Here is a 15,603-nt window from a genome sequence, read left to right as displayed (position 1 = left end):
AATGGAACTGGGTAGGACACGTGGCACGGCAAAACAACGAAATGTGGACGAGAATCATTGTACATTGGAGACCACGCGAGCACAGTCGTAGTAGAGGAAGACCACAATAAGGATGTCTAGACGGCATCAAAGCAAAATTGGGGAGAAAATAGCACAAAACACAGAAGAAGGGAGAAATCATTGTCCAGGAGTTGATGCAAACAGGCTGAACAAGAAGAAGAAGAAATCTTCATATAATTGATGGATTCGACCGTTACTTGATGAAAGTTCATTTTATCTAACAATAAAACACTGAAAACCTTTGGTTTCTTTACTTCCACAAAATTTATTACAACTATGTGATTACAGTTGTTTCGGCAAAGTGCCTTTCTCAAGTGATATAGTTTACAATGTGTTTGCCTTTTTAAGTCTTTAACTGAAGAGGTTGAGGAGTGGGGAGCTGTTTGGCTCGAGTTGGTCATTCAGAATTATATCTGTATTTTTCAATTTATTAATTTCCATAGATTCTAAAAAAGATAGCTTAAGGCCTTTATTTTGAATATGCAGAATTTGAAACTCTTCATTGAAAGAATGAGTATGATCTAGAAGCTGAAGTGCGTATGTAGAAGTGTCTTTTTTTCTATTGTTGGAAGCCCTTTTGTGTTCTGCTATCCGTTTGTCAAAGGTTCTGCCAGTTTGACCGATGTAAGTTTTCGGACAGTCACCACAAGTTAGTTTGTACACACCACTCTGTAGTTGCTTTTTCTTTCGGCTTTTATTGTTCTTAATATATTTGCTTAAGTTGTTGTTAGTTCTGAAGGCTGGTGTTATTCCTTTCTTTTTTACTCTCTTTTTTACTACTTTTACTTTTACTACTTTTACTATTCTTTTTCTCATATCTGGCTATTTTAGTTGTTATTTTGCCAGTATATGTGAGAGAGCAGAAGGTACTGGGTTCTTTCTGTGGTGGTGGATACACTAATTTCAGGGCTTTCTTATGGAGTTTTTGGTTGAAAATTTTGTTAACTGTTTGTTCGTTATAGCCATTGTTTACTGCTATTTGTTTAATGATGTTTAGTTCTATCTCGAAGTTATTTTTTGTCATGGGAATTTCTGTCAGTCTATGTATCATGCTATGGTAGGCTGCTAATTTGTGTTGTGTAGGATGGGATGATGAATTGTGTATAGTTGTGTCAATATGGGTAAGTTTATGATACACAACAAACATGATTTCTCCATATATCATAAACCAACCCATACTGACACAACTATACACAATTCATCATCCCATCCTACACAACACAAATTAGCAGCCTACCATAGCATGATACATAGACTGACAGAAATTCCCATGACAAAAAATAACTTCGAGATAAAACTAAACATCATTAAACAAATAGCAGTAAACAATGGCTATAACGAACAAACAGTTAACAAAATTTTCATCCAAAACTCCATAAGAAAGCCCTGAAATTAGTTTATCCACCACCACAGAAAGAACCCAGTACCTTCTGCTCTCTCACATATACTGGCAAAATAACAACTAAAATAGCCAGATACGTAAAAAAGAAAGGAATATCACCAGCTTCCAGAACTAACAACAACTTAAGCAAATATATTAAGAACAATAAAAGCCGAAAGAGAAAGCAACTACAGAGTGGTGTGTACAAACTAACTTGTGGTGACTGTCCGAAAACTTACATCGGTCAAACTGGCAGAACCTTTGACAAACGGATAGCAGAACACAAAAGGGCTTTCAACAATAGAAAATCAGACACTTCTACATGCGCACTTCACCTTCTAGATCATAATCATTCTTTTAATGAAGAGTTTCAAAATTCTGCATATTCAAAATAAAGGCTATCTTTTTTAGAATCTATGGAAATTAATAAATTGAAAAATACAGATATAATTCTGAATGACCAACTCGAGTAAAACAGCTCCCCACTCCTCAACCTCTTCAGTTAAAGACTTAAAAAGGCAAACACATTGTAAACTATATCACTTGAGAGAGGCACTTTGCCGAAACAGCTGTAGTCACATAGTTGTAATAAATTTTGTGGAAGTATAGAAAACAAAAGGTTTTCAGTGTTTTATTGTTAGATAAAATGTTCATATGCCTCCCACCTGCCTCTTAGCAGTAACTTAACCGACTACCACAATCTTCTTAAACATTGTGGATCATTTCTGGAGTTATAATACGAATTTTCAGTCTATTTCTTCTTCTTGTAGGTTATTGTTTTTCTAATTGTTTTTGTTAATTCTGTCATAATTTGTGAGCTACCGTACCTAATCAGCTCGTTATTGGTACAATCAGTTCCTGGCCACTGGCCACCATTTTCTATTTTTCATTTTCTTGATTGCTATTTGTTATACCTCTTCACTAGTTATATCTTCGTCAATATCTATGGTACTTTGGTCTTTTTCTTCGCTGTATATATCAGGGTTTCATGTTTTTTAATTTCCTCATTTATTTTCTTCTTTCTTCCTCTTAGCATATTCCATACCTTCTTTTGACTTGACCTACATCCATGTCATGCTCCATTTCTACTGAGAATCTTTCTACATAAGATACATGAGCAATAAAAACCCGGAGACATACGAAATTGACAAGGAAGTGAGAAACAGGGTGAACTGTAAAATAAAGAAACTAAAGCAGACATACTGAGAAAGGTTCTCAGATCCTCAGCCTACTTCCATTTTTTAAATCTTGTAAGTTTTGTAGTCGATTGATATAAACTGTTAATTTTAAGTAACATAGGAAAAAATCAAGTGGTATAAAATCTGGAGATCTTGGAAGCCACTCTGTTGACCTTGTCTACCAATTCATCTCTTAGGAAAATATCTGTTCTAATCACCAACAAAAAATGCAAAGTGTGTAGGTGCACCGTCTTGTTGGAACTATATTTTTTCATTTATCAAATGACGATCATTTTCATTTCATTCTATTACAAAAATGTCTGAAAGGGCGGGTATAAGTTCATTTTGTAAAAAATCAAGATATATTTCTTCCGTACAAGGCTCATCGAAGATAAAAGGTTCTGTAATTCTATTCTTAGCGTTATTGTTTATATCACTGAATAGATCATTGAATAAACATTCAAATGAGCAAGCATTGACCCTTATTCTCATTTAAAAAAATCATCGGTCACCTCATCATGCCCAGATGGATAACGTCACTCACTAGTATGCTATATATGTCAAAAAAACATAATTTAAAAATAAAAATTTTCCTCTTTCGGGATTGGTCTGCAAAGTCGCCTATTCTTGACAAAAATGACTTTATTCCATAATTTTGGCCATCACTGTATACATCTTTAAATATATGGTATTACAAACTTCAAAAAATTATGTTATTGTAAGGTGTAAGTTGTGCATCATAATATCTTTGATTTCAAAGTAGCTCAACTAACTTTTTCTGTACTCCAACAGATGGCGTAAGCTAAAAAATTAGGCTTTGTAAACATTTCATGTTTATATTTACATTTGCCAGTTAGGCCAGTTTGTAGTCTACTATTTTACGCCTTTTCCATAACAGTCGTGTCTTTGTGTCACTCTCATCTAACGTATATCGGTATTAGTATTTTATACTAATAGTGATTCTACATGGCTCGTCATTTGACCATTACTGAAAGAATCAGGTGATACAGTAAGGCTATGTCTTTTCTGTTTAACTATAGTATGTCTATTTTCTTAGACATTTGGTCTGTGTCTGCAAAGCATTCAATAGGTTTGTGATAACTACAGTTTTATAACAATTAGTGGATATTAAGGTGATGAGGGGGTCAAAATATGAAATATTCATACTCATAATACAGGGAAAGATTAAACGAAAAAGATCTGTACGTCGAAGACAGAATTTTTGGTTGAAGAATCTGCAGGATTCGTATAAATTCTGATCGATTGATTTGTTCACAGTCGTAACAACAAAAATAAAAATAGCCATTATGATTCTTCTTCTTAACGTGCCCGCCAAGTCGGAATCCGCAATTAACAGCGTATCATCGGCGTATCTGATGCTGTTAATATTTATGCCATTCACCTTGACTCCATCCTTGGTATCGTCCAGTGTCTATTTAAATAAAAACTCGGAGTAAAGATTAAACAGCAGGGGCGACAGAACACATTCTTGTCGAACTCCCCTCCTAATTTCTACTTCTGCGGATGTGGAACCTTCCGATGATTGTCCAATTATGATTGTCGACCTCCATACGAAGACCTCCACTCTAAGAAGAAGGTTAGGAATATTATCGTAAAGAGAACAATGAAAACTAATATATAAATTGGCATTTAAAACAATATTAATAGTAATATTATGAACCTATATATCTTAGATTTATATAATCCACAAACAGAAATGTGGGTGTAAATTATGTTTATTTCCGTATTTCAGATGCGTTTGCGTTATTTATAAAATTAACATAACGAAAAGTATTAATAACTTTAAAACAGCCTACGCATATCCATTTTATAGATAGAACTATTGCTCATGACGACATGTTGTTTATGCGGGGTGTTTACTTTTAACACTGATAAAACAATTATCTAAGAAGCTATGAGACTAAAAGAAATGGAATAAATTTATATCATTGCCTAAAAATATTAAAACCATGGAAAAGGAAATGTTACGGGATGGGAATACCAATCCCACCTCTTGTACACATTAAGTTTTGCAGATGACCAAGTGGTAACGGCTCAACATGAAGAAGTTCTCTCCTATATGCTCCGAAAATTAGAAGAGGAATAGACAAAAAATGGACTGGAAATAAACCTAGAAAAGCAAATACTTAACAACAGAACAAGAACCAATGAGAAACGTGGAAATGGACGATGATAGGGAAATTAACGGCACTGCAAAATTCAAATATTTAGGATTCATACTCTTAAAGAATGGAACCACCGAACAAGAGATAACCAGCAGAATAGCACAGACAAGAAGATGTATTAAACAAATGAACGGGGTACTGTGGGCTAGACAGATTACCAGAAATACAAACAAGAAAATATATAACACATTGGTACGTAGTGTAATGACCTACGGAGCAGATAATTGGGTAATAAACAAACGAAATAGGTCCAAAATTACAGCAACTGAAATGGAATTCACGAGAAGAAGTTGCAGAGTGATAAGAATAGATCGCATTAGAAATGAGGTAAAACGAAGAATGGCAGTAGAACAAGACATACTCAGCTACATCGAAGAAAAAACGTTTAATTTGGTATGGACATGTGAGAAGAGCAGATCGTACAATGTGGATATCAAAGATTTAGGATTTGAGCCCAATAGGAAAGAGAAGAAGTGGTAGACCCCGAAGATCAAGGAAGGGTGAAGTGGACGAGGCTATGGAAAGACGAAACCTTAGAGATGGAGAATGGCAGAACAGGAAGAACTGGAGACGTTGGCTGAAAGAAGGAAGGCGGTGACAGCTGTAAAAATCCTTATATAGATAGGTGTAATTGCCTTGAAGGGAACAAGTAATGTACTGTAACAGAAATTATACAGGGTAGAAAAATAAACAAACGATCAAAATTTCAATATGATTAAAACAGCTTTCAGGGGTAAATCTGATCTGATCCTGGATGAACTCATAATTGGACATTGTGAGGCAGGTAGAGCGTCGCTCTCTCTCTCTCTCTCTCTCTCTCTCTCTCTCTCTCTCTCTCTCTCTCTCTCTCTCTCTCTCTCTCTCTCTCTCTCTCTCTCTCTCTCTCTCTTCTCTCTTATTGTCTTTTCTATCATGATTCATGTTTCTACATCATGTGTTGCTCTTGGTCATTAGCCAGAGCATTTGATAGCAAGCATTATCCGTTTCCGTATTACCTTCTATTCGCTTCAGTTATCTGTACGCTCAGGTATGTGAGCTGTTTTACTACTTCAATGCACCTTTAATGTTCTATGATCACCATAAAATAACCCCACTATGCACAACTTACAATAAGTTTGATATTACTGAACTTGAAGATGATGTCTATGTGTATAAATATTAGTAAATTTGAACACTTCGAACACAGATCACACCTGGAAACATTTTTTAATAGGCTTTAAAAAATGTTATCTATGAAATAATAAGAGTAACCAAAAACCAAGCCGTATTCTGCTTTCAGAGTGAACAATCTGACATTTAGTAGTGTAAAGTTTAGTGAAAATTTGTGAAAAATTTAAATCTTGTCCTAGAAAAGAAGCAGTTGAGGTCTTAACGAACTATAAACGTTAATAATAGAGGATTGGTTTTAGCTTACTCAATCTTTACATATAATTTAATATAAGTAGATAGAATGACGTCTCTTAATGCTCGTTTTCCGTTGTTTCTTAAATGCTTGACTTGCTGTTCTGAAAAAGATGTGTTGTTAGGCTCTTCGCAAGTGTCTTCACCTCAGCATAAACCATACAACCTTGAGTTGCACCCAGGACAACAATCTGCTAATGGTAAACTCTTTCTTTTCACTGCCTTCTTTCTTTGTAGATTAGCTTATTGGTGTGTTTCTTTTATGTTTTGCTATGTTTGTGTACAAGTAGAATATTAAGCCAAGTATCCATTTTGCGAGGTTGCCGCGCGCGGCATGTTCGTTGTCGTTGCCTCGTGCGAGGCAAATGCCAATTTTTTTGCGAGCCAGGTCGCGCGTGACAGCCTCGCGAAATGGATGCACGGCTTTAGAAATCCAAAATCGTTTACCATTTATTAGAAAATTATATTAATCAAGCAAAGTACATATAATTTATATTTATATAGTAAGTATAAGGTATTTTATTTATGTAGTAAGTACGTATAACGTAAAATAAAGAAAATTGAAATTTATTACAGGTATATTGAAACTTGAAACAAATTAATTAAGAGACATAATTGTTTGTCCGAATCTGGACACAAAAACATTAGCAGAAAAAAATTGTTTTTATTGTTAGATAATTTCCAATTATAAATATATCCAGATTTAGCCATACCGCTCACACTCCCTCTAGGGTGGACCTGATCCATAAGATAGGGGTGATACAATGGACCCGCCGTAGGAGGTCTAAGTGTCTGAAGGGCTCACAAGTTGGCCCTGCCTCGATATACCATAACCATAACCATAACCCTCTAGGGGGAAAATTTCCCAGATACCTACGGTATTAAAAGGATTCAGCTCTGGTGGGAGTCTTTCCGTGTTATCGAGCCCTAGGTGACTTGGAATGCAGGTGTATCTCCAAAAAATTTTCGTACACATCTGGCCATCGAGAGTAGTACAGCTTTCTGCATGGTCTTATAAAGATGTTCATTTAGACCAAGCTGTTTTATGTTTTCTAGGAGGTTCTTCGGAATGACTCCAGTAGTAGATATAATAATAGTTTTCGTCTGGGTACTTTGCATTCTCCATTGTCTTCGTATTTGACAAACTTCGTATTGATTTGAAACAAATTAATTAAGAGACATAATGGTTTGTCCGAATCTGGACACAAAAACATAAGCAGAAAAAAATTGTTTTTATTGTTAGATAATTTCCAATTATAAATATATCCAGATTAGCCATACAGCTCACACTCCCTCTAGGGTGGACCTGGTTTATAAGATAGGGGTGATACAATGGACCCGCCGTAGGAGGTCTAAGTGTCTGAAGGGCTCACAAGTTGGCCCTGCCTCGATATACCATAATCATAACCATAACCCTCTAGGGGGAAAATTTCCCAGATACCTACGGTATTAAAAGGATTGAGCTCTGGTGGGAGTCTTTCCGTGTTATCGAGCCCTAGGTGACTTGGAATGACTTGTATCTCCAAAAAATTTTCGTACACATCTGGCCATCGAGAGTAGTACAGCTTTCTGCATGGTCTTACAGATAGACCATTCATTTAGACCAAGCTGTTTTATGTTTTCGAGGAGGTTCTTCGGAATGACTCCAGTAGTAGATATAATAATAGGTGTCGTCTGGCTACTTTGTATTCTCCATTGTCTTCGTATTTAAATTTCCAGATCTCTGTACTTGGCGATCTTTTCCGTAAAGTACCCCGCACAAACCTTATGGAAATTAGGTCCCAGTGGATTTAGTTCATACTTTGGGAAAATACCCTTTGAAGCATCCTGATAAAAAGTTCTCATAGGCATAACTCGATCGTATGGAGGATTTTCAAGATATAGAGGCACAAACTCGGAAAATTATAAGATTTAGTGGGTATACCAATTTCCTGAGTTACTGGTTATCTGGCAACATGTAGAAGTTTGGATCAAAGAAAAATACTAGTAGTCTAGGATTTTTTCCTGGCTATCCAATGGCGACCTTTACTTTGACCTTGACCTTCAACGGACGTCGTCTTCTAGAGTTTCGAGGGTTTTCGGCATTAAAGGAAATGTTTAAATACCAGTGTCTCACTAAATATAGGGGTATCACTAAAATATTAGTCTAATCTATCTAATTAGCCTTCTTCGGTCCATCTTTGGACATAGGCCTCCCCAATCCTTTTCCATTCTTCTCTGTCTGTCGCTACAGTTATCTACCTAGAGCCCACGCGCTTCTTGACATCATCTGCCCATCTCATTTGTGGTCTTCCTCTGCTTCGTTTATATTGCCACGGTCTCCAATTTATGAGAATTTTGTTCCATCGGTCTTCCTTTTGTCTTATAGTGTGTCCGGCAAATCTCCATTTCAACTTTGCAACTTCTTGTCTAACATCCCTAACTTTGGTTTTCTCTCTTATCCACTCGTTTCTCTTTTTATCCAATAGTTTTATGTGCAACATTTGCCTTTCCATTGCTCTTTGCGTCTTTATGATCTTGTCCATGTTTGCTTTTGTAAACGTCCACGTTTGGGAACCGTAAGTGAGAACAGGGAGTACGCATTGATTGTATACCTTGGTCTTAAGATGTTGTGGATATCTTTTGTTTTTAAGGATGTAGCTTAGTTTTCCAAATGCCGCCCATGCCAGTCTAACTCGTCTTTTGATCTCTGCTGTTTGGTTTTCCTTGTTAAGTTTTATAATTTGACCCAGATATATATAATCATGAACTTGTTCTATTTCATCTTGTCCGATCCTCATTGTGATGTCCTCATCTGTATTTGTTATGATTTTGGTCTTGCTGTAATTCATATTAAGGCCTATCTTTCCGGCTTCTATGTCCAGTTCTTTCATCATTTCAAACAATTCTTCTTTTTTGTCGGTTATCAATACGATGTCATCGGCGTACCTTAGATGGTTCAAGCGTTGTCCACAAATTTTTATACCTTTTTCTTCCCATTCTAATCTTTTAAAGATATCTTCCAGAACCTGATTGAAAAGTTTCGGTGATATTGTGTCACCCTGTCTTACGCCTCTATTTATTTGAATTGATTGTGTTCCTTCGTATACTTTAATTGTTGTTGTGGCATCTTTATATATATTGGCTATTAGGTCTGTATATCTGTGGTCAATTCTGCTGTTAATCAAAGAACTTTTCACTGCCCAATGTTCGACACTGTCAAAAGCCTTTTCGAAATCTATGAACGCTACATATAGAGGGATGTTGTATTCATTTGCTCGTTCTATAAGGATTTTCATACTCAACAAATGATCACTTGTGCTAAATCCCTTTCTAAAACCAGCTTGTTCTTTCGATTGGTATCCGTCGAATTTTGTCGTCAATCTGTTGGTTAAAATTTTTGTTAGGAGTTTATACATTACATTGAGGAGTGTTATAGGACGGTAGTTTTTTATATCTGCTTTGTCCCCTTTCTTGTGTAAGATAATGGTTACGGATTCCTTCCAGTTGTTTGGGATTCTTTTTTCTTTTAATATTTTGTTAAAAAGGGAATAGAGAGTATTAATTACCACTTTTCCACCATATTTCAGCATCTCTGTAGTTATTCCATCTTTTCCAGGCGATTTGTTGTTTTTCATTTCTTTCAATGCCTTCTTTATTTCTGATTTGCTTATTTCTGGCTGTAATTCTGAATTGACATTTTTTATTTTCGAGTTAAGTTGGGTTTTTATTTCTTCTGATGGTTCCTTTTTTGTTTTATATAACTCTGAGTAGAAATGTTGGATTATATTTATGATGTCGTCTTTAATGTTTGTTTCTACTCCGTTTACGTCTTTTATTTTGTTTATTTCAAATCTGCCGAGTTTCGGTCTTAAGCATTTCATATTCTTGTTGTTCTGTATTACTTCTTCTATTTTTATTTCTTGTTCTTTTCTCTTAGTTTCTTTTATCATTTTGCTTATTGTCTTATTGATTTCTACATATTCTATAGATTTCCTTTTGCCTTCTTCGACAAGCTTTCTTCTTTTATCCATAAGCTTCTTTGTTTCTTCTGATACATAGTTGTCCTTTTTAACATCCTTTTTTGCTATTTCTTTTCCTGATGTAACCATCGTTGCTGTAAGTATGTTGTTTATTTCGTCTATATCTTTATCATCACTGTCTAATTTTTCGGTGAATTGTTCTTTTAACAGGTCTTTGTATTTCTCTTTATATTGCCCTAGTTTGTTTCTATCTACTATATCCGAGTTTCTTATTATTTTTCTTTTCATCTCATAGTTACCGTCGATATTAATTTTTGCTCTGACCATCCTGTGATCGCTACCTGTTGTGAATTTGTTAAGAACTGTTACATCTTTAATGATATATCGTTCCGTGGACAGTATGTAGTCGATCTCATTTTTTGTGGACCCATTAGGGCTGATCCATGTCCATTTTCTTTGGGACTTTTTTTTGTAGAAGGAGTTCATTGCGTATAGACGCTTTTCTTCTAGGTAGTTCATCAAAGTAGCACCTCTATCATTTCTCTGGCCGTATCCGAAATTTCCTATTTTAGTTTCTTCTTTGTTTAGTTTCTTACCCAGTTTAGCATTGAAATCTCCTATTACTAGTGTGAGACGATTTTTATGTTCTTCCATAGCCTTTGAAATATCTTCATAAAATAGTTCGATGTCTTCGTCATCATAAGCTGTCGTGGGGGCATATACCTGGATAATTTTAATTGATGTTCTTCTTATTTTGAGTATGACATAGGCGACACGATCTGATATACCTTTGATTATTTGAACATGCTTACTTATGGTTTTAGTTATTATAAATCCTACTCCAAAATTACTATTCTTTTCATTTCCTTTATAATACAGTAGATTCCCGGAGTTTAGCTGTATTCGGTTTTCTTCTTTCCTTCGAGTTTCCGATAGGCCTATGATATCCCATTTTATATTTTTTAGTTCTTCCTCCAGTTCATGTACTTTTTCATCCGTGGACATTGATTTAATATTGTATGTCCCTATTGACAGATTGATAGATTTTCTTGGTTTCTGTTGTGTTCGTCTTAGTGGGTTTTTGTTTTTATCTATCAAGAGCGAATTATTGCCTCCCCCAGAATCCGTGAGGCAGACGTTTGAGGTGTGGGATTCAGAAATTTCCTTACCCACCTGGGGACCATTTCCGTTTGTTTTATTATTCGCCATGATAAAAAGAGGGGGGTAATGGCAGTTAAAACACCACGCTTGCCATGCGGGTTGGTGAGTTCTTATTCAGCCGCCCACTCTGGGTCAGACGCTGTTTGTAGCCGCTCACTCTGAGACAGACGCTACTGGTTTGTGAGATTATACTATCCCTAAAATCAAGGGTTGCCAGCTCCTCCATCTTCGCCGTACCGGAAGTATTGTTCGTCGCCTTGGATGCCGTTCTGGACTTCATCCGTGACCCTGGACAAGGGACCCTTAGCAGGTGCTAGCTTCCCGGGTCAGGAAGCTCCTGGAATCTGCAGGGGGCAGGGATTGATTCACTTTCCCTGATAGGACTATCCAATAGAATCCAAGGGACTCCAAAGGAGTTCCTACCCGCTACCCGCTAATAAAATATTAGTAAAGGTTTAAAATCAATGCTGGCATTAGGAACATTTCACTAGTTCTGGTATAATATTGGTAAATGATGAATATTAAGAAGAATAGACAAAATATATTCCTACAATATTCAACAAAATTTGACCCAGTCTGTATGTTTACGTTTAAAAAACGATGTTGTAATTGTATTGAGGCAATTTCTATTTTTATAAACCAAAACAATATGAAAATAAAAAATATATATGTTTGTAGATCTATATTTTTAATAGTCCAACCTTGCAGTCTGACAGTGAACTCTAAGTTCAAGATGAAAGGTGTTATTTTTATAACATATTAAGATTATTATGAGCACATGATTTATTATTACACGATTGTTTTCTAAAAACTTCGTATTTAATGTTTCGTCTCATATATTTTTAACTTCAAACCTCAAGTTATATAATAAATTTTTGGTTTATTTGAACAGATGCAAATCGCTAGGGACCAAATCTGGTGAATACAGTGGATGCTCCAACAATTCGAAGTTGAATTTTAGCCATTGTCAAAATGTTCATGTGACATGATTGTCTTCATGAAAAATTAATTTTTTTTCTTCTACAACCCGGATCTTTGTTCACAACTTTTTTTCCTTCAGCTGGTGTTAAGGGTTACAATAATATTCAAAACTTATTGTTTTACCAGATTGCAAGTAATCCACAAAAAACACTTTCTTGGCCGATTTCTGGACACGAACTAGTTTTGGAGGCGAAGAATCATGTTCACAGCACTCTTTAGCCTCTTGTTTTAATTCAGGATCATAGTAATAGACTCCAGTCTCATCCATAGTGATCAATCGACGCACAAAATCCATTTTATCCTTTCGAAGACGCTCCAAATGTTGCTGAGAAAGTCGCATTCGAATGTGTTTTCATTCCATTTTTAGCGAATGCGGCACCCATTATAAACACATCTTTCTGAAACCCAATACTTCAGTCAAAATATTGCTTACATTGCCCAATGAGATGTCTAGGGTTTCTACTGTATCTCTTTCAGTCACTCCTCGACTTTCCAATGCGACTCCTGTAGTTTTTCTACGATTTCTGGTGTTCTTGTCTTTGTGCGTCCTTGACGTTGATCTTCTTCGAAGCTTGTAGGACCACGTTTAAATTCAGCAGTACATATTTCTACTCTACTAATTGAATGCGAAGAGTTCTTTTACACTTTCAACAGTCGTTCATAAATTTCCTTTGCTTTTAAACCTTCCAAAAATAAAAATTCAATCACTATACGATACTTGATTTTTCCTTGTAAAAAATACTGTGACAGGTGGATACTAAATCGCTTAAAAGCGAAGAATGAATTGAAGACCTTGGGACCAGAAGGGGACATGCCACCAAACAATATTTTGGAGAAAACATTTTAAATTTATTTTCAAATCCTGAAATCCAATTTCTACATTTTTCTCAGAAGTAAGGCCCATAATCGTTTGGAAATATATTATTAAATACACAATAAAAGTAACACAAATGTTTATTTAACGGTTTTTGAGTTTTTGAACATTTTTTGAAAAAATATTAGGCTTATCCCCTTTTGTCTAAAAAATTATATTCTAAAAAATTAACACAAAATGCAACAATAAAATATTTCAGTTGTCAATATTTTCAATAGCTGAAAAATGGTCCAAATGTTCAGTGTCTTCAAGTGGTTCATTATTCTCAGTATCTGGTAGAATCTGTTGGCAAGCACCAATTTCTGTCTACACTGTTTTGTGCAACCGCAAAATGCACCTAATTTTTTTGGTTCCATTTTCTTCCCTTTTGTATTTGTATGTTCGTAACCTAGATTTCTTTTAGTCTTGCGCTTAATTTTTTGATGTCGTTGGGTATCCTTGTGTCTCCATCCAGAAGGCGCCTTCTTTTGTGGAGTTTGCAAGACACCTCGAGAAATCTATATTTTCCTACAATAAAGCCACAAAAAACCTTTAGAACAATCCTAATATTTTTAGGTTCGAAAAATATAACATAAGGGGACAAGCCACACATTTAATAAACTTACCGTTCCTAAGTTTATATTTTATGAATCGCTGCTACTTCCGTAAACTGTATAGTCTCTGTGATCTTCGCTTTCATTTAAAAACGAATCTTGGTCACTGTCTTCAGAATCAAATTCAGAACCATCTATTTTCCGTTTACATGCACGGGAATGTTCCGCCGCCATGTTGAATACTACTGTGGCTTGTCTCCTTCTGTTGCAATATAAAGTAATGGTGACACAACGGGACTTACTGCAGCGGCGCCATTTATGAAAAAACAGCTGAACTTTTCTAAATGATGAAAGGGTTGCCAATGCGAGTCCATTATACAATTGAATATAGTAATTGAGGCAATACTCGCAATCTTAAGTTTGTATTTTATTAGTTGTTATATAATCATGGGGCAACCGGTTGTTTCGAGTCTTACAATATATGACTCATCATCAGGACCAGTACAAAAAGTCTTCACAATACAAACTACAAGCTAAAATCACAAAACGAGAGACATGTACATATACATATATAAAACATAAAAAACAACTTTGTCTTGGTTTTAATCACATACAATAAAGCCAAACAACTGTATAGTATTGAACTCAATAGTCTATAGCATGTAAACTGAGACATTTTGCCATTGGGAGCGACCAATATGATGAGAATTGCTTGGTATATAATTTAATATATACTACCATCAATCCTTAAATAGTTAAGGGTTGATGGAGTCCTGACAAGATGTTACGCTATCAAACAACATAATATAAAGTTAGTAGTAATCGGTATGTACTTACATAACAGCTACTGAAACTGTTCTACAGCCAAAGAAAACTTGTTTGTATTGTGAAGACTTTTTGTACTGGGCCTGATGATGAGTCATATATTGTAAGACTCGAAACCGGTTGCCCCATGATTATATAACAACTAATAAAATACAAACTTAAGATTGCGAGTATTGACTCAATTACTATATCCAATTGTGAAATTTTCTGTTTGGGACATTAATGTGGTCTTAAAGTGTGCGATTTCTACTTTAACTCATTTTTGACGAAATTGTGGCTTGTCCCCTTCTGGTCCCAAGGCCTTCAATCGACAGGTTAAAATGAGACTTCAGATACGTTAATATGAAGAGTGCAGCAACATGTTTAACACTGTGAGTGCCATGTGGGATCTTTCAAAAATGTGTAACGGCCTGAAACCTTTTTATCTATGTATATGGTAGCACTCAACGTGTTAAAAACATTAACAAACGTCTATTTTAGTCATTATAAGGTATAATTGAATTATATTAGGTAGTATTTTTAAGATCTGTCGAATTGTAAACATGGTATAAATGATCAGAAAATTATATTTTAATAGGAAGTGGCTCATTTGCTATAGCATTACTAACCTTTTTAGTTATAGGAAATTACTGAATGCTTTGGCTTTTTATTTATGTGTCATTGCACATGGTTTCATAGCCTAAGTAGCAATTTGAACCTTATTTTTCACCTTTACAGTAAAGCAAGATACTGTTTTCCTAGGAAATATTTTGTTTTATTTATAAGAAAATTAATTGTCGTTATTGTTACTATAATTATATACTTTTAGCATCACCATTGCCGTCCCCCATGAAGTCTCCAGCTAGGACTCCGATGACTAGGCAACCATGTTGTACAGCACTTTACGACTTTGACCCAGAAAATCCTGGTGAACTTGGATTCAAGGTAAAGTTTTATTTATAATAGCAGATATACTATTATTTGACTTCTATATTTCTATGTAACCCACGTTATCCATTTTAGGACGTGTAGGCCTCCCCTTCTTGTCTTCATTTCTCGGCTACTTTTTCTCATACATTCTT

The 15,603-nt window shown here is 35.3% G+C and overlaps 1 protein-coding gene across 9 annotated transcripts in view; it reads left to right on the top strand.

Moving 5' to 3' along the window:
• Positions 1–15,603, top strand: part of LOC114334549 (endophilin-A) — a 410,053-nt gene that overhangs the window by 370,812 nt on the left and 23,638 nt on the right. For 7 of the 9 annotated variants that reach the window (XM_050663601.1, XM_050663600.1, XM_050663599.1 and 4 more), the window contains one exon: positions 15,351–15,466. In XM_050663601.1, the coding sequence (XP_050519558.1) occupies positions 15,351–15,466 (116 nt within the window). Of the gene's footprint in view, positions 1–6,319; positions 6,407–15,350; positions 15,467–15,603 lie in introns of all 9 variants that reach the window. The other 2 variants (XM_050663602.1, XM_028284616.2) reach the window with 1 other exon arrangement.

The sequence above is a fragment of the Diabrotica virgifera genome, chromosome 10 (assembly GCF_917563875.1).
Source record: "Diabrotica virgifera virgifera chromosome 10, PGI_DIABVI_V3a".
NCBI lineage: Eukaryota > Metazoa > Arthropoda > Insecta > Coleoptera > Chrysomelidae > Diabrotica > Diabrotica virgifera.
This window is presented reverse-complemented; position numbering and strand designations above follow the sequence as displayed.